Source organism: Thalassophryne amazonica, chromosome 19, assembly GCF_902500255.1.
Source record: "Thalassophryne amazonica chromosome 19, fThaAma1.1, whole genome shotgun sequence".
Taxonomy (NCBI): domain Eukaryota; kingdom Metazoa; phylum Chordata; class Actinopteri; order Batrachoidiformes; family Batrachoididae; genus Thalassophryne; species Thalassophryne amazonica.
This window is the reverse complement of record NC_047121.1, coordinates 15,679,202-15,706,651: the sequence shown is the minus strand read 5'-3', so window position 1 is coordinate 15,706,651 and position 27,450 is coordinate 15,679,202. Positions and strand designations below refer to the sequence as shown.

The 27,450-nt window shown below is 39.7% G+C and overlaps 1 protein-coding gene across 1 annotated transcript in view; it reads left to right on the top strand.

Moving 5' to 3' along the window:
• The first annotated feature begins 534 nt into the window (after nucleotides 1-534).
• The window catches only part of atrn (attractin), a 446,230-nt gene continuing 419,314 nt past the window's right edge, over nucleotides 535-27,450 (top strand). The window contains exon 1 of the mRNA XM_034159382.1: nucleotides 535-1,035. Coding sequence (XP_034015273.1) covers nucleotides 758-1,035 — 278 coding nt within the window. The 5' untranslated portion in view covers nucleotides 535-757. The remainder of the gene's footprint in view (nucleotides 1,036-27,450) is intronic.

Sequence of the window (27,450 nt, the reverse complement as noted above, 5' to 3'; positions counted from 1 at the left end):
CCTGAAATTCTTTCTCAAAATATAATTTATTCAGGCTTGATAGGTCACCCTCTCATGTTTGAGGTGCAAAGATGCATTTATGACCTAAGAAAATATATAAGTTATAATTCTATTAGAAAAAAATATTATTTTTCTTTGTGGAATAGCCTCCCTCAGCATGTGGTAAAAACTCCAAGAGTTAATATTTAAAAAAAATACTATGATGATTTTTATTTTATTGTGACTGAAGATTTCTATTGTGATTTTACTATGATATTTTTTGATGACTAATGATGTGTGGGTTTAGTGTATTTTTATACGTTTTTTTTTATACTTCACACAATAAATGAATTCTGAATTAAAATTATGAATTATTACGTCACATTATATTAAAGTATGGGTGAAATCCCTTTCATAAGTTTGTATTCCTGCATAATAACAGATCTAAAATATATATATATTAGAACATTTGATGAACGGATGTAAGCATTGGGAGAGGGCGGGATTTCCGGTTTGGTTTCAAAATAAATATTTTTAAAGCCCTGTGCGCATTTCCGTCACCATAACGTCACTTTTCTGTGTCGATATGCGGCTCGGTGCGGCGCTGGGAAACGGAGCCACTGGAAAGATGGAGACCAAGTAACAGACGAAGACGCTGAACCGCATTTCCAGGGAAACGGCAACTTTCGGAGAGGACAGCGACGTTCTGCTGCCTGCTAACCGGTTGGTTTGTGTATCCCCGGAGCGGCTGGCTCGAGCAGCCATCTTTTGTGAGAGGATGAACGGGGCGACGCGCTGGGCCTGCTCGGGCTCTGGCTGGAGCCGGAGCCGGAGCCGGAGCCGGAGCCGGAGCCTGCTGAGCCGCCGGCTGACAGAGCCCACATGCTACGGCTCGATGCTGCTCTTGCTCTCGCTAGTCGGACTGCTTGGTTTCGTCGAGGCGAAGGAATGCGACAAACCCTGCGTGAATGGCCAATGCAACACGGCTACTGGCAGCTGTGTGTGCTGGCCCGGCTGGGTTGGGGACCAGTGCCAGCACTGCGGAGGGAGATTCAGGTACAGTGATAGGAGAAAAAAAAAAAAAAAGCTGCCTTTATCACACCAGGTGTGTCTGTGCACGGGTGCTGTGTGGAAGTCTTGGGTGAGATGGATGCTGAGGTTTGCACAGCCTGAGGCGTTTAAAAGTCACATCTGCAGCTGCCAAGGGCACACCTCTGAGGAACGAATGCAGCTGATTTACACCAAATGCGTCCAGATGTGTGTGTGTGTGTGTGTGTGTGTGTGAGAGAGATGGTTGTCCATTGACCAACATGGGCCTTCAGTGTCTTTAATGTTGATCAGTGACTTCACGTAGTTTTGTTTTCCACCATAAACTGCTAAATCTCTCTGAATGTAGACTGGCTCACTGCAAGTGGTGGAAAGGAACTGTGTTGGCATGTGATGGCTTTAAGGTTGGAGAAATGGCCGTGTGACTGGAGGGTTCGAGGTTTGGTTGGTCCCGTCTGCATAGGTGAACATGGAAAATGCCGCTTGTCTCAGCCTGGTTAACACCATTATGATGCTGGTGTTATCACAACTGCACTACCATTTTTTTTTTTGTATCTTACTATCACAATGCATTCTATGTTTTGCATATTGCTACAGGGTATTTATCCTGCCACACAATATTCTGTAACTGTTTTTACATTTACACTTGCTCCATTTTCCAGTGCACACACATTCACAGTGTACATACTTTCCTGTTGCAATTTTGTATCTTTAAATTCTTGCAATTTTGTATTTTTCATTAAGGTGTTGTGTGCATTTCAGAGAAACTGACCCTTATCCTGACACAAAACTATTGAAGAGCGAGTCATTTACATGGTTCCTTGCAAATAAGACATCACCTTAGGGCCCTGTCACACGACGATTTAGCCAGCGTGCCGATGTATGAAAAATGTGCTGGATACATCAGATAGGTTATGCAGCTGTCACAACATAGTGATTTAGCCAGCATATGCTAACAGCCCCATTTCCAAAGAGTGGTTCGGGTCGGTACTGCACGGTATGGTACAGGTCAGAATGGTTAAGTCTGGCTTGGTTTGTGTTTCCACCACCAGCAGAACAGGTAAATATTGATGAGCACGTCATCGAGGCCACACACGCTGTCGCGTGGCCTCTCCCCTCCACATGGAGACAAGAGAAATTTAACTTTTTTTTTAAAATTTAATTTTATTTTTGTCTTGGTGGATCATGGGATTTATTTTCATCACGTGCAGAATGCTGAAGAATCTACTGATGTCTGTGATAAACGCTGATGTGTATGAATGAGGCGCTGTATGTCTTTCAACTTTTCAAATAAGTTTATCTTGTTGTGGCACAAAGCGTCGGCGTTCTCTGGTTCAAGCTGAGAAATGCACAAAACACAGAGGGACTTCTTTGAGAGCCTTGTTCTGAAGCCATAAGCATTCAGCCCCTGCTGTAAGTAGTGGTCAGTTTCCAGAGCTCAAAATGATCTGAATTTAATCTTGACCTACTGTGTTCCTGGTGCTTATCTTCAGATTCTGTGCTGTGAAGGTGATGTACCCATTTATAACCATGTGAACAGGACAATGCAGACAAACTGTCTTGTCCAAGGACAGACAGGTAGACTGAGAATCAAACCCAATTCTACATTTTGATAGTGTAATGCCTATCTCACTGCGCTACTGTCTCAGTGGTGCTGTACGGAGGCAAAATGACAAACTGTCGCTGTCCAAATACATATGTACTTGTCAGTATAACAAGGTATTTCCCCTCTTTAACAGACCTAACTTGGGGGCGAAGTAGTGCCACTTGTGCAGAGAACCTATTGCACCATTATCATTTTACAGACCTTAGTTGCACTGTCAGAAATGGAGCCACATTTTTGTTAACTTCTTACTCTGCCACGACTCAGTCTTTCTGCACATTTTCAGCAGTGTAGAGTGTGTCTGCTTTAATTTTTTTTTTTATAAAGTATAACAACGCACTCATAGAGCACAAACCTCCACCAACACTAGTTTTCAGTTCCACAAAATTTTACAGTGGAAAAAATTTTCAAGGTCAAAGTCCTGTTAGAAGTTGCTTTTTATAATCTAAAATGTCAGTAGCATGTATCTAGATCATGCACTTGAATTAGTGTTTTCTTTTTATTTATTTATTTATTTTTTTGTAGTGTTGTCAGTTTTTTTTTTTTTTTTTTTTTTCTCTAAACTTTTTCGGTTTCTGAATTCTTTTTCAGATAACTTTCACAGAACCTCTGCTATGCACAGTTTGTCATTGCTTTGTGGCACTTGGTTTCTGACTGATAAGATAGAAAACAGGCATAAATTAGAACCCCCAATTTTGGTGGTGTAGGTAAATCCATACCAGAAAGATGAGTGATTTAGGCACTTTTGATTGAGATATATTGCAAAATGTACACCAAAGGGGCTTTTCAATATTAAATTCAAATATCCACAATCCGGATCAGATCTGGATCAAACTTTGCCAGCCGATAAAGTATACCAACCTCCATAACGCTCTCAAATTTGAAAGAAATTTGATCTTTTTGACAGTTCTGAATTTTTGAAAATTCATTCAGGATAGAGATTTCCCAAGATTTTCCCTGACTTTGACCTATGACATCAAAAACTGTATCAGTTCTTGTCTATCATGATATGAATCCTCTGTAAAAACTTCATAATATTTGAAAAATTGTGGGTTCATAAACAGGGGCGAAAACATAACCTCCACCAGACTTCATTGGTGGAGGTAAAAAATACTGGCATCAGTAAAAGGAATCAATAAGTTCTGCGGAATTCAATACCGATGGATCAGACAGGTTGGAACCATTGTGCAATTCCTATCCGTATGGACAAATGGTTACAAATCATACCCATTTAAAAAAAAAAAATATGGGTAAAAAAGAATGTGGTCATGGTTGAACCTGGGTTGTTTAAAGTTGGGCAAAAATGCAGTAGCTCTGATCTCTGAAGAAACACAGTGACAGCAGCAGCAGCAGCAAAGGGATCTTTTTTTTTTTTTTTCAATTTAATAGTACAGTTGTAAGTTTTGCAGGCATCCATTTCAAAATGAGCAAATATTTGCACAAAAACAATAGTTTATCAGCTTGAACATTAAATATCTTTGTGGTATATTCAGTTGAATATAGGTTGAAGAGGATTTGCAAATCATTGTATTCTGTTTTTATTTACATTTTACACAACGCCCCAGCTTAATTGGAATTGGGGTTGTTGAATGGTACCCTGTGGTATAGGTTAAAGTTGTCTATCTGTCATACAGGACTTTGAGCTTCTTTTTTTTTTTTTTTTTTTTTTTTTTGTGAAGTTGCATGGAAAAAATTAATAAATGGCAGGTCACGGGTGGTGGATTTTTTTTTTTTTTTTTTTTTTGGCTTGTATTTATAAAATATGGTTGCTTGGTCGATTTATTTTCTCAACAAGATGTGTCTAATATGTGTGCCTGCTGAGTGCTCCTGCACTTTTCTTATTTTCATCTCTTACGTTCTCCATGTGTGATGAGCTGTTTTTTTGTAAAATTATTGAACAATCTAAAACCATTTTCCTGCAGTCTGGGAATCTAAATATGGATTCTGTAGTCATTGGCTCTAATTTACAATTTCTATTTAAAGACTAGAAATCTTCTGAGGACAGTGATTTCAGTCAAATGAGCTGAGCTGTGCACCAGTCACTAATTCTGCATGCAGCAATATTCATCAGTCAGCCTTTGTGCAAGACCTTTCTCATATTTTATTGTATTTGTCATATTAAATGACAGTTACAAAAAACAAATGTGGTATAGTTAAGCTGAGATAAAACAATATAACTAATGGTAAAGAGAAGAAAATAAGATCTAACATTTGCCTTTAAAGGTCAACACAAGTGGACTTTCTAATGTCAACAAACAAACTTGTTCCGCAATATGGCAGCACAGTAGGCAAAGGCTCTAAACCTTGCTGACTTCTTCTTAACCCTGGAAACACTGAGCAAGCTCACATCCTTTGATTGGAAGGCACGAGAAGGCGCATAAGATTTAATAGTGGGCCTAGCTGAAACATCTATGCACATCATTTAGGAGAGGATTTACTCAACTGTTTAAAACTAATATGACCCGAATGAACAACTTGGGATATGTGCCAAAATCTCTATCCGGGTTAGGGTTCATCCTCAGGGCTACTTCAAATACAGCAGTATTTTCTAAACTGCAGCAGCTATAGATTTTCCAAGGTACTCAAAATGTCCAGAATGACCAATACATTTTTGGCAGGGTCATAGAAAGTGTAAAATTTATATTTTGATATTTTAAGATAAAATGGCTAAAATAAGTGAGTCAGCTTATTACCGTACATCGAAGGAACATTTGCCAAATATAATGAAATTTTATTTTCGGTCATTATCAAAGAAATATTGATTTAAAGTGAAAAATAGAACCAAACTTGTTTCTTTCACCGATAGCAGTATCTAGAGATCTTAAATGTTTTAAAGATTATCAGGGAAACCTCCCAACAGCCAATAGCCCAGAAAGTTTAAGTTGCTAAATATGTGGCAATTCTGGACTGTGTGTAGATTTTTTGATAGGGTTGGGTATCGGGAACCGGTTCTTTTCAGGTATTGTTAAGAAATGATTTGATCCACCGACATCGATAGCCTTTTTACTTAATGATTCCCTTATTGGTCCTTCAGAGCGGCCATTGTTTTGAGGATGTTTGACGGGAACATGATAATTTCTCTACACTGATTACAGACCCTGTAATCAACCATTTCTACAGCGTGTCTTTGCTTTGAACCTTGAACCAATGAAGCAGTGCTTCGATCTGCTGCTTCCTTGGTTCATTGTTTTGCTCCTCTTCAGAAGCGACAACTCCGCATCTTAACCCCTCTCAAAGCCATTAAAATATGTCAATCGTGAGTCACTTTTGTGCTGATTAAAGTGACTAACTGGGACTCCTATCTTGTTGCAAGAAAGAAACGAGAATTGTCCTCCATTCCGGTGCTCCAGACGCTGCGCCACTCTCTGCTGAGTCGAGTCCGCTCAGAATTTACAACTTCAAAGCGAATCGCCGTTTAAATCAAATGTCACCTCTTACCAAACTTTGTAATACAAACAATAAACTGCAATTGATCAAAATGTTTTTTTTGTTTCCTCCCGAAATGAGATGTCGTGCACTGATGAGCAGCAGCCCAAGCGGACATGCACACTCCAGCAGCGAGCTGAGCTCAGATCAGACTAATAGAGAGACAGTCATGTCATTAATGTCTGAAAGGAAATGCTTTTGACAAAAACTACAGCTTTTGCTTATTTCTTTCTATGTTCAGAGATCAAGGATCCACCATGTAGAGTTTCTTTATGTCCAGAGATCAAGGATCCAGTGACCAATTTAATTTTTATTTACTTTAAGACACAATAAAATGTTGTTGACATAGAAAACCTGTAAAACCTACTTGTAATACACAAAAAATTCACAGAAGGTATCGATAAGGGAATCGATAAGGAATAGGATCAATAAGCGGAATCAGTAATGGCATTGATATTGATTAAAATCTTATCAATACCCATCCCTATTGTTTGACCTAATGTTTTCTCTTAAAATATCAATATTAGAAATTTTACACTCTTCTATGACCCTTCCAAGCATGTGCTGGTCATTCTGAACATACTGAGTATCTTGGAAAATCTGTAGCTGCTGCAGTTTAGAAAATTTATCTGGATCTGAAGTAATACTCTGGATGAAAAATAGTGTATAATATTGAACACCGCTAAGTTCTCACTCTCGTATGTTTGCATGCACATTTTGCCGCTGTTTGTCAAAGAAAAGTGGACTGTATTTTGAGCAGCAATGAAATTTGCTCCTGTAGTGGAAGTCTCTCACAGACTGGCTGAGTTTAATAATGTATCATGTGTTACTCACATTTTCCAGATGATTTGCTGTTACAGGTGATGAGGTCTTCCCTTTTTGTTTGTGCAGTATAATCAAGCTCCATACAGTCATGCAAATTCATACCTGTGTACGTTATATACCATTTATATGTCCACCACTTCCACACTGTTTCTACTAACTTCCATGTGAAGTTTTGGCACCAGACCTCTCTCTCTCTCTGTATGTGTGTATATATATATATATATATATATATATATATATATATATATATATATATATATATATATATATAGTGTGGTGATGTCATATATGAGTTGTTGGTTGAAAGATGTCCTCTCAAATTTAGCATGTCTTACATCTTCAGCCTACAGGTGCTGGTCATATAATTAGAATATCAAGAAAAAGTTGATTTATTTAAGTAATTCCATTCAAAAAGTGAAACTTGTATATTATATTCATTCATGACACACAGACTGATATATTTCAAATGTTTATTTCTTTGAATTTTGATGATTATAACTGATAACTAATGAAAATCCCAAATTCAGTATCTCAGAAAATTTGAATATTACTTAAGGATTTCTAGAAAAGTTGGCCAACTGAAAGTATGAACATGAAAAGTATGAGCATGTACAACACTAAATACGTAGTTGGGGCTCCTTTTTGCCTGAATTACTGCAGCAATGCAGTGTGGCATGGAGTCGATCAGTCTGTGGTATGAGAGCCCATGTTGCTCTGATCGTGGCATTGAGCTCTTCTGCATTATTGGGTCTGGCGTGTGGCATCTTCCTCTTCACAGTACCCCATAGATTTTCTATGGGGTTAAGGTCAGGTGAGTTTGCTGGCCAATTAAGAACAGGGATACCACAGACGTTAAATACTGGTGGTAGCTTGGCACTGTGTGCAGGTGCCAAGTCCTGTTGGAAAATGAAATCTGCATCTCCATAAAGTTGGTCAGCAACAGGAAGCATGAAGTGCTCTACAACTTCCTGATAGACGGCTGCGTTGGCCTTGGACCTCAGAAAACGCAGTGGACCAACACCAGCAGATGACATGGCACCCCAAACCATCACTGACTGTGGAAACTTTACACTGGACCTCAAGCATTGTGGATTCTGTGCCTCTCCTCTCTTCCTCCAGACTCTGGGACCTTGATTTCCAAAGGAAATGCAAAATTTACTTTCATCAGAGAACATAACTTTGGACCACTCAGCAGCAGTATGAGTCCTTTTTGCCTTTAGCCCATGCAAGATGTCAAGTCAGCAGTCTTCCCCATGATTGTGTAGCCTACAGAACTAAACTGAGAGACCAGTTAAAGGCCTTTGCAGGTGTTTTGAGCGAATTAGCTGATTAGAGTGTGACACCAAGTGTCTTCAATATTGAACCTTTTCACAATATTCTAATTTTCTGAGATACTGAATCTGGGATTTTCATTAGTTGTCAGTTATAATCATCTAAATTAAAAGAAATAAACATTTGAAATATATCACTGTGTGTAATGAATGAATATAATATACAAGTTTCACTTTTTGAATGGAATTACCAAAATAAATCAACTTTTTCATGATATTCTATTTATGTCACCAGCACCTGTATGAAAGGAGTGAGCGATAATTGAAGAGTTTTTCTGTTTGCATAACATCAGTCATTATTTGCCATGAATCACTGGAGTTTTCTTTCTCTGTATTCTGCCTTAATGATCCTTGATGAAATTATTTTATTTTTAGAAAAAGTTTTTTTGCATATCCAGGTTACACTTAATCTGACATTTTCCTTGGCTAAGGTAATTCTGAGCTCGGGTGACTAATTTAACACGACTGCGTTCCTTCTTTTTGTGGTTGTTGGTATACAGATCACATTCCAAGGAGTAGTTTGCGTGTCTGCAGCTAAAATGTGTCCATCAGGTTGTGCAGTAAAACCAGGTCTTTTGATGAGTTCTGAGATGAGGGCATTTTTTTTTTCTTTTTTTTAATAAATCTCTTGTCCTTTCTTAAAGTTTGACACCATGTCAGCCAGCTAGGTATTAAAGTTCAGCTGGGAGGATGCCTGCAGTGTCGTCTGTCTCAAAACTCTGTCCTATCAAAGGAAGCAAGTTGAAAATATTCACCATGTTAATTGGTTAACTGGAGCGATAAAGTGTAGATGAGACTGAGTGGTTAATTGTGTTGTTTCTTAGCAGAGCTGAATGTTCTTCTCAGCTCTGGCCCTAGTGCAGAAGAAAATGAAATCTTTCTCGAGTCCACAGTGCAAGCTTTCAGTGTCTCATGTTTAGGGATGGGTATTAATAAGATTTTATCTATCAATTCCTTATCGATACCTCTTGTGAATTTCCTGTGTACTAAAAGTAGGCTTTACAGGTTTTCTATGTCAACAACATTTTGAGTCTTAAAGTAAATAAATATGAAATTGGTCACTGGATCCTTAAACTCTGGACATAAATAAACTCTACAGGGTGGATCCTTGATCTCTGGACATAGACAGAAATAAACAAAATTTGTAGTTTTTGTCAAAAGCATTTCCTTTCAGACATTTTGGCATGAGTGTCATGCCATACATAGACTCTGAGCTGAACTCAGCCGGCTGCTGCACGTCAGTACAGGACGTCTCATTTTGGGAGGAAAAAACATTTTGATCAATTGCAGTTTGTTTGTATTACAACGTTTGGAAAGAGGTGTCATGTGATTTTAAACAGCGATTTGCTTTGAAGTTATTAATTCCGACTGGACTCTATCTTTCTAACTTGACTCGGCACAGAGCCGTGCAACGCTTGGAGCTGTGTGAACGGAACGGAGGACGATTCTTGTTTCTTTCTCGCAACAAGACAGGAGTCCTAGTTTGTGACATTAATCAGCACAAAAGTGACTCATGATTAACATTTTTAAATGGCTTTGAGACTGGTTAAGAAGCAGCTTTGCCGCTTCTGAAGAGGAGCGAAAGAATGAATCAAGGAAGCAGCAGGTCGAAGTGCTGCTTCATTGGTTCAAGGTTCAAAGCAAAGATGCACTGTAGAAACGGTTGATTACAGGGTCTGTAATCAGTGTAGAGAAATGATCATTTTCCCGACAAACCCTCAAAAACAATGGCCACTCTGAAGGACTGATGAGGGAATCATTAAGCAAAAAGGCTATTAATGTCAGTGGATTGAATAATTTCTTAATGATTCTCAATAAGAACCAGTTCCCGATACCCAATCCTGTGATGTCACTGACTGGTCTCTCCAAAATTGCTTTGTTTTTGTGTGTTTATATACATACTTCTCATATATTATCTAAAAGCTATCAAGAAACAAACACTTCTATTTGGTGCTTCCCAGAATGCACCGCAGCACCAGCAGAGTTCCGGCATTTCAAAACCATGTAAACAATGGCTAGTGAGGATGTGGATGGAGCCGATTCAATGAGTTCACAGGTGATTATGATGATGACACGTTCAAGTTGAGAGGGTTATCTAGAGGAGGTATAGCACCTGTGATGGACCTCTGCTGTGCCACGATGTTGTCATATTGTCCATACTTCATGAGGTGTGTTTACACTGTGCTCTGAACTGGAACTCTGCTGATACCGACCTCTCATGTGAGTCACAGACCTCCAGACGGAGCGAAATTCACAACTGTGAAACAGCGAATAACTGAAAACGCTGTTTTTGGAACCTAATAACACCTCTGAGCTGATGATTAAGTTGGATGACAGGATGAAATGCAAGTTAGAATGAATTTTAATTTAGTGTTTCTCTAATTTAACCTTTATTTAACCAGGTTAGTCCCATTGAGTTCGAGATCTCTTTTGCAAGGGAGACCTGGGCAATTATAAAGTTTCAAATTCATCTAACCTACATGTCTTTAAATGTGGGAAGAAACCAGTGCACCCTGAGGAAACCCACGCAAACACAGGGAGAACATGCAAACTCCACACAGAAAGGCCAAAGGTGGGAATCAATCCCATGACCTTCCTGCTGTGAGGAAACGGTGCTAACCACTAAGCCACCGTGGTACCCATTTAGCGGATGTAAGCATGATGACATCACAGGATGGTAGCCAACTGCAAAGCTCCGTTTTGTTTGTTTGTTTGTATATTGTGTAAAAGCTACAGAGAAATAAACACTTTAAAAACTGAAAATGATGTTTTTGTAACCTGGTAACATCTCTGGAGTTATTTACAAGACATTTTGCAGATGTTAAATGTGTATGCAAGCTTCCACTAAGTCAAAGCTAACTTCCAATGGAGTTCATTTGTCTCATTAATACCTGCAAATGCACAGAGGGTGATCTACAAATATTCCTTGATTAGCACAACTTTCTCTCTTAAAATGTCAAAAAATTGTTTTTGATTGATTGATAGAGGGGCTTTATTGAACATGTACAAACTGTACATAAAACAATAGGAACTTAGTAATTAAACAACTGCAAATGACACAATAGTCATACAGCCGAGGGTATTTTAGCATTGCGTTATATTTTTATTTTATGCAAAACATTTTAGTCTTGTCTTTTTTTCATTAACAATAATGCATGTTAATTTCATTTTAGCCATTGTTTTAGAACACTGATGTGGTATCACTTTTGTCACAAAAAAAGCTTGTTGACAAAGATATTTCATCTCATCTGATGAAATTAATGCTTAACTCGTGGACGTTAAAAAGTCATATTTTCAAAAATATGGAGTCACTTTTATTATTAATGCATCCTCCTCATCAGTGGTCCATTGAAGATGAGCACTGCATGAAATAGGCCATCCATCCATCCATTTTCTACCGCTTTATCTGGAGTCGGGTTGCGGGGGCAGCAGCTCAAGCAAAGCCGCCTAGACCTCCCGATCCACACACACCTCCCCCAACTCCTCCGGAGGAACCCCAAGGCGTTCCCAAGCCAGCCGAGAAACGTAGTCCCTCCAGCATGTCCTGGGTCTTCCCTGGGGCCTCCTCCCGATGCGACGTGCCCGGAACACCTCTCCAGCGAGGCGTCCAGGGGGCATCTGAAAAAGATGCCCGAGCCACCTCAACTGGCTCCTTTTGACGTGGAGGAGCAGCGGCTCGACTCCGAGCTCCTCCCGAGTGACTGAGCTGCTCACCCTATCTCTAAGGGAGCCACCCTGCGGAGGAAACTCATCTCGGCCACTTGTACTCGCGATGTCGTTCTTTCGGTCGTGAGCCAATTCTCATGACCATAGGTGAGGATCGGAACGTAGATCGATTGGTAAATCGAGAGCTTTGCCCCCCTACTCAGCTCTCTCTTCACCATGAAATAGGCCATGTCTGTAAAATAGTTCTTGAGTTATACAAAGCAATATTTCAGTTCAAATGCTCTGGAACACTATGTGCTGCTAATTTCTGTTACTGCACCATTTACTAAAAGATACAGATTCAGTGACCACACATGCTAGTTTGGTTTTATTTCCTCTGGGTGACATTTTCAAAGACTTGCCTTTTGGAGGAAAATGATGGACAAGTGTGGATGAAAGGGTAAAATGTGCAGGTAATTAGTTGTTTTCCTGTGAAAACATATGTGTGGACCAGGCTTAAATTTATTACTGTCACTGTCTGGCGGAAACCTTCTCCAAAAGAAAAGCTCCAACATTTGAGCACGTTGTGCAGCACGCTGCACCCTCCAGTGTCCAGGAACAGTGCCTCACTTTGGCTGAGAGAGATAGGGAAAAAATTCTCCCAGAATGTAATTTAGCAATCACGTAATAACATCAGTTGCGATTCCTGTATTATTTGGGATATGAAAAATAACTTCTTTTTTTTTTTTTTTTTTAAAGCCAAAACCAAGAAATTGTTGCAGCAGCAGTTTGTGTGCCAGGACTGTCCAACAGGAAGAGCCTTTTGAAGCAGCATTTATTTGTTGCCTGTGTGTGCTCTTTGTCTATTCTGTGCCACTCAACAGGACTGTTGTTGCCTTTCAAATGAGAATTCTGCTGTCACACTGCACCACTATGCTATAGTGATACTTTTAGAGCCATTGTTGGGTGTAAACAATGATGTTTAATAATGTTTGTGTCAGAGCATTACAGTAAGGCCTGGATCTTGCTTATGTGTAGTGTTGTAAGATGACTTATGTTGTGATTTAACGCTGTACAAACAATTTAAATTGAATGTTTATCCACCTTCAGTTTAACTGCTTAAATCTTTCAGTTGGCAATTTAAAGGTTTAAAAGTGTATAATATAACACAGGAGGCAACACCTGTATAAAGACCATGGTTATGGTCCTGTTTTTGCTTTACTCTGTAGAGTCTGGCATCATCCCACCTTATTACGAGCTAAAATAAGTCTTTATTTAAATCCTCAGATTGTTGCAGATGATGTTCTGTTATGCAGATCCTTAATCATAAGCCCATTCAAGAAATATTTGATAGAGGCAACAAATTTGTCAGAGCTCCTTTTGGAAGGAGATCACAGCAAATCACTTGGTTCATGAATTGAAGGTCAGCTGCCAGCACAGGCTTTGACACAGGAAGGTTTCTCCCAAAATTGGCCACAGATTCTGGATTGGCATATTTAACAATACCACTGGTACCTTTTTGAGGATGTACCATGTTTTTCAATGTAAAATAGATGTGCATTTATTGGCTTCATGCGGTTTCAGTATTTACCAATGTTAACAATCCAGTTCATTCTTAATTTCGGGGTATGTGCAACTGACAAAGCTTGTTGACAACTTACAGTAATTATACAAATTCTTAAGGTAATATTATTTTGTAAATAACTTAACATTAATATACTGTATCATTAGAAGCATCTTGAGGATTTAAATAGATGTCAAAACTGTTGGTTTTGAGAATTTGACTTGTCTAAACATAGGGTGAACCTATAAAGAGAACTAAAATGAACCAGCTGGCCTCACTCCTACTGCATTTTCAATGTGCAGGTAGACATCATGAGTCAGCAAAAAGTCTCAGAATATATTTAGCTGTTAAGGTTCTTCACTGGGTGTTCCTGCTTTTGCATTGCTTCAATTAGGTAACTTGTCTATAAATTCAGGGGTTAAAGTGGGCTAAAACGGTCAGGAACTGCTTTCTGGAACCTCAGACAAATAAATGAATAATTTGACTCAAACTAACAATAGCACAACACATTAACTGGTCATTTTTCATGTGCTTCCTGGATCTTCCTCAGCATTATTGAAGTATTCAACAAACACTTAGACTTAGAGAATTAGATTCATTTTTATTGTCATTCAGTACAAAACATCACAGATGCTGCCACAGAACAAGATATCGATGCACTGCATCGCGCCTTCTCAAACACGCAGTATCGTTCCTATCTATCCTCACTGTCCTGGCCCCTTGCCGCGCTTCATTTGAGAACATCAGTCATCCATATCTGTCCACGAGAAGCTCAGTGCTTGAGGCCTCATACACATGGAATGGGCATTTTCACAGCCCAAAAACACTACTTTTTGAAAACTGGTCTCAGAGTGTATCAGTGATTTAAACTGCGGATTTGCATTTTCATGTGGACAGCATATAAGGAACTTTTCTGAAATGTTGATGTCATAGCTCCGCCTCGCTAACCTCGGCAGCTCATAAGGGCCCCTTCACACCAAGCACAGATAAGTATGAATCAGGGCAAATCACAGCGAAACAGACCGAATTAGTGAACCACAAAAACATCAAGCCGACGTCGGGAGGGACACACAGTCAGGCAGGCGTGAATGATCCCAGCACTACGACTGTTTTGTGCATGCTCGTGCGTGTGCATGAACACAGTGCGAGCAGCTGGAACGTGTTGCACCACATTGTGCCGCTGCTGTGGAGAAACAAAATGAAAACCACACAACGTATAAAACACTGTAATTCCCAATATTTAATCCCTCTTACTGGGCCTCATGTATCAACGTGCGTACGGCAATATTTGAGCGTATATGGGGTGTACGCCAAAACGGCTGCACTACTTGACATTTATCAATGTGGTCGTTGGCGTACGCTGCGCTGAAAATATACACCAGGTCGAGAGGTGGTGTAAATTATACACCAAAATGAACCAGCGCTGGAATCCAAATGAAAATGATTAACATGATAAACAGTGCCATTATACAAATCAATGCATATGTTACATAAATAACACTTTCCTGATTATACTACATAATAATCAATACAAATCCCACTTTTGCGGGATTGTTGGTCTATCGAGCACGATCCGTGGCCACAGTGCTGACTGCAAAGAAAGCGCTGCTCGCCTTTTTCTCCAGACTTCGAGCCTGGAGCCAGAGCAGCGCTGAGCTTAACTTTATGTGGTGTGATCGTTTTAGACAATGAAATTGATAATTACAACTGTAGTGTTGTCATTCCCTTCGCCCGTGCTGCAATCAGGTTGTCGTCTCCATTCATTTGTCACAATAAAATAAATACATTTTAAGAATAAAGAAATCTGAAAAATTAGGAGTGTCTTATTAATTGAGCGAGCAAATATCCACATGTCAAGAATTATTGACATGTGAAAAGAGAATACAGTGGTCCCTCGCTATAACGCGGTTCACCTTTTGCGGCCTCTCCGTTTCGTGGAGTTTTTAGTCCAATTTTGCATGCCTTTTTTTTTTTTTTTTCTCTGTGTTCTGCGTGTCTGTTTATAAGAATCTTCTCGCCCAGAAGAAAAAAGAGCACCAACAACTACTCATAATTGTTTGTCACTTGGAAACAGATGCCTGCAGCCAGGTGTGAGTGGAAAAAGGCGCGGCGCCAGGACGCAGAGGCGAGATTTGTGAAACTGGTCAGTCACTATTAATAATTTCTTATGTGTCCAACCTCGTACGTTGATCGTTAAAATTAAATTTGTTAGTTCTAAAAGCCATCATAATTATTTATAGGAAAACGTTCTATTTTTATTTCTCAAACAAATGTTTGGGCCTGAAAACAGTTTGGTCTTATTTTTCTACTAAGGTTTGAACTTTGAGAGTGTTTACACATGAGAGAAAAGTGAGAAAATGTTCATGCCTGATTGAGAAAGTGTATAAAGTGGTTTTACAGGGGTTTTACAGCTTTGAAACGTCTATAATAATTGTAAAAAATAACGCTGACTATGTCGCGGTTTCGCGTATTACGGGCTATTTCTAGAACGTAACTCCTGCGATAAACGAGGGACCACTGTAACACTTTTTTGATTATACTACAAAACAATTGATACGACGGCCACTTTTGACGCTCTATTGGCACGCATCGTGATTGGTAGAGTTCTTTTTCTTTGCCATCTTCCTGGCTTCCATGTTGTAAAATGAGGGTGTGTCTGAAGCGGAGTCTGCATATTTATGGGCGTGTTTATTATAATTACGATTGTTTTCACCTGCCGCATTTATCAAGGTCATGTCAGGCGTACTCTGGAACTGGGCAGGTGCGCACTGCTTGATACATGTCACGGCAACTTTGTATTTCAAATTTACACCGTAAATTTACGCCACAAGTGCGCAACTTTGATACATGAGGCCCACTGAGCGGACAATACGAGTATGATCCCTCTGTGCCTCTGCATATGACCCATGGTCACAGACGTATAGTGATGAAATGACATAAGCAGTGTGCTCTCATTATGTTTTATGTCCGGCCAGGTATATAAATAATTACTCCAATCACCGGACACTGATAGATTAGATATTGGTGTATAATTAGTGACCAGAGTTAAAATGTCCTTGCTGATGTGGAAAGTCCTCAGTTTCCTCAGCAGGTAGAGACGCTGCTGTGCTCTTTTTTTATAAATAGTGTCACTGTGTGTGGTTTTTGTAGCACAATACTAACAATGGTGAATTTCTGTTGTTGTAGTTTTTGAGCCATTGAAGTTGAGTTAACATATAAAAATGATTGCAATTCCTACACCTTGATTTAGTTAGGGTTTTTTTTTTTTTTTGCCCACACATTTAAAGTGAAGTATATCCTTGAAAACCAAAATGATTAAATTGGGGTTGTTGTTATGTATGGATGTAAGTTTACCTCACAGTTCATATACATCTGATTGATTGGTTATTTACCTTATACCGTTGGATACTGACTTGAGTCTTCTGATGCCATCCAGTTATAGTTATTGTTTGGTTTAATCAAGTCAGACTTATTTGTTGTATGTCATATCACAACAAATGTTATCTCAGGATGCATATTTAAAATATGCATGCTGTGATCTGGTGTACCTGTATTTAAATCAGCTTTCTTCGCAAGTTACATTAATTGTGTAACAGTAGTAGTACTGTACTTTAGAAGTATTTCATATTTCAGAATTGTGGATAATATGGACAGTATGCACTCTGTTGTGTTGCAGCAGGGCTTTGAAATGAGCGTTTGGTGTGTTGGAGTCCAGAACCTAGGAGGAGCCCTGTTTGTCTTCTACCTGGGAGATCTGAGAGTCCCTGCAGGCTTCATCTGTGTTAGCCCTGTGTGACGTGTAATTACACTGTTAGTGTACTCGTTAGCTAACTGCTGAGTTCAGAGGCTGTGACATAAAACAGAATTTAACCAGTGACTCAGTAGGAACCAAATTTGCTCTTCATTTGCGAATATTCTTCCTGGGCGATGTCTCTGCTGATAAACACTTTTATCTAAAAGTTGCAGTGGCATTCCAAGAGCTGTAATATAACATCATATGCTTGGGTTATAAAGCTGTTGTTGACACCGCCCTTTGGTCTTGGACGGTCCATACAGCTGGGCGTGTTGGCCTGCAAGTCAGCAGCTACACCTTTCTAGAGGTGCAGGAATTCAATTTTTTGAACATATTGATGGACAGTTCTGAATGTGAATCATTTGAATATGAGCTAAAACAGGAGATTATTTAATGACTTTAATCCACAAAGAAAGGACAAATAAATTTGACATCAGTGCACTTTATTTCATCAATATTGACATTGAAATCTGAAAAAACATTCAGTCTGATGACTGTAAGCTTTGATATAGGTTCTTGGATAATACATTATTGTTGTTAATTAAGTTATGTCATTTTAATGCTCCACTTTGCTCAGGATGACATGGAGGGGACACGAGACACACACTCGCAGATCTGAATATTTGCGCACCTTCCGCTCTCAACTTCTGATATTTTAAACTGAGTGAATATTTCTGCACTTGACCTGACGTGTGTCAAACCCCAGGCTGCTTTGTTGGGAGCAGAAAAAGCGTAGGCTTGGCACAGTGTCTGCTGCATTCTGTGAACCTGCACCTTCCCTTCGTTTTTCTCCGTGAACTACATACTTGAACGTTGTTGCTCTAAACTAAAAGTCACTGTCACAATTAGTTAAGTAGCTGACTATAGCTGCCATCAAAACAAATGTTCATGATGCACGCAACCAACCCAGGTGAAATATTAACTTGCACGGTCTGGTCACAGTTTGCAGCCCTGCAACAGACAGTGGCTGTGTGGGCTTAGTGGGTACTGGATACACAGATTGCGTGTGCTAACAGTTTGAGTAAATAATTATGTTTTCATTCTGTTTGAGTTTCATTTATTGAAGTGTTGTAGTTAAAAGTGTACAGCCTTTGGGTTTTATCTCCCGCTGGCTGTCTGTCTCACATTTTTAAGATGAATTTTGTGAAACTTGGTAACAGTCCTGTTTATAAGCTGGTAATACACATATTATATCGTTCGAGTTGGACCCATTTTACTAGAGTCATGGCCCCTGATTAACAAATCTAGACTCCGTCAGTTTCATGAGTTGGTGCCTGCATTCTGACATTAACTCCCCTCACACTTTTAGTCGGAATTTTGGGAAATTTGGTATAAATCCTTGTTATATGTTGGTAATTAGCATATTGTAATATTGTACAGGATTGACACATTTTGGCATAGTTATAGCCCTTGATTAACAAACCTAGACACTGCCAGTGTCATGAGTTGGTGTCTGCATTCTGAGATCAACTATCACATTCCTTGAAATGTCATCAGAAAGTAGCACACCCTTGCCAAAGCAGCATTTGCCAATGGGGCATCTTGTGCTCTCAGAACACTCTTGTTAAACATGCAAGTCAAAAAGAATTTTCTTTGGCACATCTATAATTTTATTTATTGACCTTTTAAATAGGGGATTCATAATATGACTTTGCCAATGTGATCAAAATTTGCAATGTCTGGAAAAAAGTAATACTTCCCAGAAGAGAAAAATTTCAGACTAACAGACGGTCTTGAACTGATTTTGGCAGTGACCCGTACAGTCTGATAGTGACCATAGTGACATCATAGATCAGGTGGGGAATTCCCCCAACTTGCAAGAGGGAAGGTAGGAAACACACAGTGACAGCCAGAGTAGAGATGCACGGTGATGCCACCTGGCTGCTCGCTCGAACAAAATATTCCAACATGGCAGAAAACACTTCGAAACAGCTTATTTCTGTATAAATCGAATATGTTTCTCACCGTTAGCGAGGAATAAACACTTCAAATCTATAAATGCTGTTTTTTTAATTAACATTTTTTTAACATTTAAATTAACTTTTTTAAAATTAGACAGTATCTCTGAAGTAATTTACAAGACATCTTACAGATGATGGCGTGCATTGCCCATGTACGTGCATCACACATGGTCAAAAGTAAATTGGGGTTCCTCTTGCAGACAGCGTTAACAATAAAATATTTGTTATGGAATTGCTGCCAGGTAAATATGTTCTCTTCATTAAAATGAGCTGCGATTTTACAACACGTTTCAAAAAAGAACTGTCATTATAATGCGTGGATCTCCGTCGAAACTAAATTTACTCAGTTTTGTGAAATTTTAAAGGCCGTACAGTTTTAAAGAAAGAAAGAAGAAACCTAAATGAAATGGCATTTTCTGTGTTGAGATATATATATATATATATATATACACGAGGGTAGGCTGAAAAGTTCTAAGGCTCACTATAATGCAGTTAATGCATTACTTCTTCATGGGGAGCCTTAGAACTTTTCAGCCTACCCTCGTGTGTGTGTGTATGTATGTATGCATGTATGTATACCTGCATGTATGTATACCTGCAAAGTTAAACTACAAAAGTTACTGTTCAAGGTTAGTCATTTTTACAAAAACTTCTTCATTGCCGCCTGAATTTGGTTGACATATTAATCCTTACATTTTTGGTTTATTCAGCTCATGCCCCCAAAACCTTGCTGTGCGCTTAGTGAAGCTATAATAAAATTAATTAATTGGGATATATGACTGAGAAAAGAAGAAAATATCAGTTTTGATGTCAGAACCACTTTAAATGTTTAATACTACTGTAGGTCTTTGCTTACTGGCTATCAAAATAATTTTGGTTATAAGCTTTTTATACAGTTGATTCTGTGAATGTTTTTCTACTGCAGGAATGTTACTACTTCTTCTTCTCCTTCTCCTTCTTCTTCTCCCTGCTAAAAGTGTACAACAAACACTGTAAGACCTAGAAACACAAAACTTTATTGACTGGTCCCACATTGCCCCAATACTCAGGCCAGAAAGTAGAGGTACTGTGCCCATGGGTACTGCTCAGATTTGTGTTTTAGCCTATAACTCCCAAACCGCTACATCTCACATTGAAATGACTCGGTCACTCAAATGACTTATGTTCACTGGATTAAACTGAATCTCGTGGCATAGGCCATATGTCAATCGTGAGTCACTTTTGTGAGGATTAAAGTCACTAACTGGGACTCCTCTCTTGTTGCGAGAAAGAAACAAGAATCGTCCTCCGTTCTGTTCACACAGCTCTAAACGCTGTGCTGCTCTCTGCCGAGTCAAGTTAGAACGATAGAGTCCGGCCGGAATTAATAACTTGAAAGTAAAACGCCGTTTAAATCAAATGACACCTCTTTCCAAACGTTGTAGTACAAACAAACTGCAATCGATCAAAATGTTTTTTCTCCCAAAATGAGACGTCCTGCGCTGATGTGCAGCAGCTGGCTGAGCTCAGCTCAGAAGTATGGAGAGACATTCATGCCAAAATGTCTGAAAGGAAATGCTTTTGACAAAAACTAGAGATTTTATTTATTTTTCTTTGTCCAGAGATCAAGGATCCAGTGACCAATTTAAAATGTTGTTGACATAGAAAACCTGTAAAGCTTACTTTTAGTACACAGAAAATTCACAGGAGGTATTGATAAGGAATCAGATCGATAAGTGGAATCGATAATGGCATCGATATTGATAAAATCTTATCAATCAGATCATCTTTAAATTCAGCACAATAGCATCTAATTATGTTTTCTAGCACAACAAAATATTGCTTTGATGTCAGTAAAATCAATCAATCAATTTTACTTTTTTCAAAATGGTTTTGACATGTAATTAAAGGTTAACCATGGTTGCATGTGTTAAGTCACTGAATAATAAAGCATGAATAATGAGCCACGCATGGGTGTCAGCGTTTATTTGAAGAATGATCCACGTTTGCATCTGTTATGAAGAACACACATTTAACACTGTGATCCACTGTGTTCGGGTGTTATTGACTGCAAAATCACTCCTTCTCGAGCTGGCATCTTGCAAAATTGCTCTTCTTGAGCACGAGTCATTGCGTCGGCGTACACAGAGCGCAGCTCATCTAATGATTAACAAGATGTTAAATCTATCATAAACACACTTTTACAGCAGCTCATAAAGAAGGAATGAACATCCAACTGTTTTACCAAGCTATTCCAATAAAAAAAATAGTTACCTTTTAAGCTGTTCTCAAATACGTTCTCTGCTTCCTGGAGCAGGTGAGAGAGGGACAAAAAGGGTCCAGTTGAAATGGTTCTCTGTGATTCCAGAAGCGATTAGAGGTGTTTTTAACATCCAAACTGACAGAAAATGATTAATCCGCTACAAAATAATTATTTTATAGACAGCGTCTGCTGCAAAAAGCAGGTGGGATTGTGCACAAGAGGGCTGAGCCTGTCCAAAACAGTCCTCGTAGCCGCCAGGTGTCTGAATAATGGGCTTTTAGCGGTCTCGTCCTCAACACACACGCCTCTGTAGTCCTCGTTAGTCTTCGTAGTAACTTGCACACAAACTACCCCACGCTGTTGGTGCTAAGTTTTTAACATCTTGAAATTAGCGCCACGCTTAGAGATGAGTTTCATTAACCGAATATAATGCTTCTAAGAGCCTCTCAGAACCACTGTTTTCCCACGATAGTTGAATAAAACTTCTCATAGCAAAAAAAAAAAAAAAAAAAAAACATGCTACGTGGCTTAATATTCATCCTTCATTATTTGGTGGGACCATGACTTTACAGAAAGCTCCATGGTTAGAAATGCAGTTGCAATTCAGAAAGCCCTGAGTTTGAGTCATGATGGAAGAGTTTTGACTTGATTGTCAAAACCTAAACTTCTCCTAGTCTCAGCACCACTTAGAAGTGGTATCAGGTCTTTCTAAAGGCCAAGATGTTAATGAGGCAACCAGCTGATTTAAATCTAGCACTTGCCCTTGGCATGTACCCATTTCTCCAATGTCCAAACCCAAATTTTCCAGTCCCCAGTTGTAAATATCCTGTGCAAAGTTCAACATGCTTCACATTTTCAATGCAAAACCTCTCATGAGTTAAGTGGAGGAAAATACGTAATGGAACTGTCAAACCCCCATTCCACAAACTCTTGGCAAATTTCTCTAATGTGACAATCCCAGGTCTACAATCTTCAGGACCAACTATTCCATCTTTAAATTTTCTGTTTCTCCATTATCCAAATCCTCCCAGAGAAATTTATAGGACCTAAACTCATTTGTTTGACATAGAAGTATAGTGCAGCAGATACATGAATATTTACAGAGGAATCCTTCAAATGGTTGCGTCCACTTGAATTTTTAGTAGGGGCCAGGTAGGGTAACAGCCGGCATGGCTGTTTCGTTTTATTTTATTTGAAATTTTCACGGAAAAGCGCTCCATAAATGTGACGCCGCAGGTGGGTTAAGAGCAGTCTTTAATATTAATATCTTTAATATGATGCCAGCGTGCAAAGCTCTTAGTTTCACCCCGATTATTTTTTTTTAACTTAACTTTCTTTAACTTAACTTCATAATGAAATTAATTAAGGATCAGACTAGTATCTTGTCATAGCAGAAATGATCTGTTTAAATTTGTTTCTGTTTGACAGACTGATGGCATTTTCTATCTTGATAAAGATAATGACAACAATGGTCGGGATAGTATAAACAAAATTCATCACTCCAGGTGAACTCTTCACAACATAGACTGGGACTAACAAATTCATTCAAGTCTAATATATAAATGGTCTGATCCTCTTCTGTATTTGTTTTGACAAATATTGGCTGCACAAATGTGGGTCTGAGTTTGAATAAATGTCACAGCACAGTAATAGCACGGGAAATGCAAATTTATGGTGAAACTCTCTTGAAACCATTGATCATGCCATCGATTTCTATTTATTGTCAGATGCTAACAAAGATGGCGACGCTCTGGCAACAGGCAGCGAATGAGCAGATCGCCCCAGTCCTCCATCTAGTGAGTTAATAGATATCTATGGATAAATGCCACTATTTTGTCCAACCCCCGGACGCTCAGCGTCTCTGGGGGGTGAATGGAGCTGTGAGCGGATCTGGATCCTGGGCCTCCGCACAATGGTTGGACGATCAATCAAAAGGCTGAATCCTGTCTTGATTGACAGCTATCCCGGGTCACGGGTTTTGGTTATTATTTATCTTCAAGTGTTTCTTCTGATTATGTTCTGTTTGTCACTCATCAGTTAGTTGTTTTTATTTATTGCACTATTCTATAGTCACCGGTTTTGTTTACCTGCTGTTTAACCAATAGTTTGTTTTGCCACCTGGTTATCTTTCACTTCTTCCTTCAGCCATGATTAGATTCCATTCTAGTTTTGTTTTTATTTTGATGATTTACTTTTCAGTTCATATGTTCATGCTTAGTTCATTCCTGGTCATAGTTGTATTGTATTCTGTCCATGGTTTCTGTTATTGCCTAGTGTCTTCGTCTCTCACCATGACTCTTTCTGCTCTGTTTTCATCCACTTCCGCTCTTGCACCTGCTCATGTGTCTTTGTCTCTTTCATCACTCCACTCTGTGTTTTCCTGCCTTCACTATCTTGCACTGTGCACAATCTTTGTCTTCCCCGGTCACGCCCCTTCCAGAACCTTCACTGACACCTGCGTCTTGTTCCACTAATTACACCACTAGTCACTTAAGTCCTCACAGTCTCACAGATCACTGCCAGATCCTTGAATGTTATTCACTTTCCAGCCTTCACACATTGCCTTGTTTTTCCTTGTATTCAGCCTGCTGGTATTTGACCTTGTTTTGTCCTCAACCACGTTTTTGTCTCTGCCTCTGATTGCCACTATGCTGTGTTTTTTTACCTCTGTCTGTTTGTTGGACCAAGCCTCAGCCTTATGCCTCTCTGTACCTTTGCTTTGCTGCTGGACCACCTGTGTACAGAATCCCTGCTTGAGTTATTATATTAAACCTATTTTCTTACCCCATTCTGCTAGAGAGAGTCTTTGCATTTGTGTCCACCCGGTTTGTGCCATGCCTGATACACGCAAGCACGCGCTTTTTTAATATAAAGATGATTTACTGTCCAGAATGTAATTAGCAATGTTAGATAATATCCATTCTCCAAAAATATTAGTCCTATCAACGATCCGTTTTGGCGGCATTCATCCTTGACCCAAAATACATAAGCATGGCGAATGTCAGCTGTCTCCAGTCACACGCATGCACAGCTTTTTGTTTTTTCTGCGTTCTACTGCAAGCAGGTGCTTTTAATTTTTACACACCCACAAACAGAGATAGTGGCAGAAGACGTCAAAAGCAATAGTCTTCAGTCATGGATACGGCAGCATGACTTAACTAAACTGATTAAACTAATTGAACTACAAAAACACAATGAATCAATATCACTAAGAACACTGTTAGACTTACATGAACCACAACACCATTTAAAATTCCAAAACCATGAACTCCCATGGTGCATTGCAGCACCATGGGCACATTTCTCCAAAAATATTTTTCCTGTCAACTTTCTGTTTTCACAGTGTTCATCCTTGACCCAAAATACATAAGCATACCAAATGGCAAAGTATTCACACCCTTTGCTCAATACTTTGTTGATACACCTTTGGCAGTAATTAAAATATGATGCCACAATCTTGGTGCACCTATGTTTGGACAGTTTCACCCATTTCTTTTTGCAGCACCTCTCAAGCACCATCAGGTTGGATGATGAGCATCAGTGCACAGCCATTTTCAGATCTCTCCAGAGATGTTCAATCAGATTCAGGTCTGAGGTCACGAGCGCTCTGGAGCAAGTTTTCATCCACGATGTCAGATTTCAGTTATAACGGGCAAAATTTGCTGGGCCACCTGAATCAATTATACGAGGTCTGTTAGAAAAGTATCGGACCTTTTTATTTTTTCAGTGACGATGCTATGAGCATCACATAGATTAAGGAGCGGTACAACCGGTTTAAAGACGTCCGCACAATGGTGGAGAGCGAGCCACGCTCCAGTCGGCCATCAACATGCTGAAATGACCAGATCATTTCAAAGTGAACGCTGTGGTGATGCGGGACCGTCGTGTGACTATCCGAGAAATTGCAGAAGAGGTGGACATCAGCACTTTTTCGGCACATTCCACTGTGACAGAATATTTGGCCATGAAAAGAGTGGCTGTGAAATTCATGCTGCTGCTGATGGCGGAGCAAAAGCGCCTCTGTGTTGAAGTCTCACAGGACATGCTGTGACATGCCCACCTCTTCCACAATTTCTCGGATAGTCACACGACTGAAAAGTCACCGAAAGCCGTCTGAATCATCAGAATGATTTCCACCTGGCTGTCGCCCAGTTTCTGGCAAAATTTGATGCGGCGCTGCTCCAGTTGTTCCGTCCTTTTCCTTGAAATGAAAATCCGCCGAGTGCACAACACACATCCCACACAAAGGCTGCTTACCAGGAAATGATGCAATCGACAGGCGTGAAAAAGTTCACGCATGCGCACGAAGGTTCAAGGTTGGCTCATGCAAGCACACGTGATTCAAATCCATCAGGTTTTTGCAAAAAATAAAAAGGTCTGATACTTTTCTAACAGTCTGCGCCTTACTTTCAAATATGAGAGTGATTGGGGCATTTTTGATTAAGATATAACTTAAAATATACATTAAATTTGGTTTTCAATGTTCAATTTAAATGGCCACAAAATCGGTAATCTGGATCAGATTGGGATCAAACTTTCAGATGAAAAAGGATACCATCCTACATAACACACTCACATATGAACGAAATTGGATCTTTTTTTGAGAAAGTTATGAATTGATATGAATCTTCAGTAAAAATGTCATACCGACGAATGAGAAATTGTGGGCTCTATGGTGTTAACAAACGGAGCCGAAAACGTAACCTATTCCAACTTTGTTGGTGGAGGTATACACACACGTTCATCTTCAACCACTTATTCAACATTGGATCGCGGGGGCTGGAGCCTATCCCAACACTCATAGAGTATGAGGCAGGGTTCACCCTGTACAGGATGCCCATCTGTCTTAGGGCAACATATAGACAAACAAACACATTCACACCTGTGAGCACATCTATGGACAATTTAGCATTTCCAATTCATCTAACCTTCAAGTCTTTGGATGTGGGAGGAATCCGGAGCACCCGGAGGGAACCCACACAAAAGTGGCGAGAACATACAAACGCCACACAGAAAGGCCACAGGTGGAAATTGATCCCATGACCTTTTTGCTGTGACTCAACAGTGCTAACCAGTAAGAAATTGTCAATGATTCACTTTAATTGCACTAGCCTTTTGTAGAGATTTTGTAATGAAAGAATTGCGGCGGAATTCGCGCGTCAGGACGGAGCCGCGTAATAGCACAGAACAAAAAGCACCTCCGTGTTGGAAGTCTCACGGGACATGCCCAGCTCTTCCACCATTCAGAAGATTCAGACGGCTTTGGTTGGCTTTTCAGTTGAGTGAGTATCCGAGAAATTGTCGAAGATCTGGGCATGTCACATGTCCTGTGAGACCAACACGGAGGTGCTTTCGTTCCACGCCATTAGCGGCTCCGTGGTGAATTCCTCCGCTCCTGTTTTCATGACAAAATCTCCTTTAACAGTGGAATGTGCCGGAAAGTGCTGATGTCCACCTTTTCTGCCATTTCTCTGGTAGTCAGACGACGTCCCGGATCAACACAGCATTCAGTTTGGAAATGATCTGGTCGTTTCAGCCTGTTGAGTGCCGCTCGGAGCGCGGCGCGCCCTCTGCCATTGTGCACAGTCATTAAACCGGCTGTAACACTCCTTAATCTGTGTGATGCCCATAAAATCGTCCCTGAAAGCCATCTGAATTTTCCGAATGGTGTCCACCTGGCTGTCTCTCATAGTTTCTGGAAAAATTTGATGCAGCGCTGCTTCAGCCGTTCAGACATTTTCCTCATAATGAAAATCCGATGAGGGGGGAGGACCAGTGCTCACTCAAAGCCTGCTCACAGGCGAATGACGCAATCGACAGGTGTGAAAAAACTCACGCATGTGCACGAATGTTCAAGCTTGGCTGATGCAAGCACACGTGATTCAAATCCATATGGTTTTTGCAAAAAATAAAAAGGTCAGATACTTTTCTAACAGACCTCGTGTGTGTGTGTGTGTATATATATATATATATATATATATATATATATATATATATGTGTGTGTGTATATATATGTGTGTGTGTATATATGTG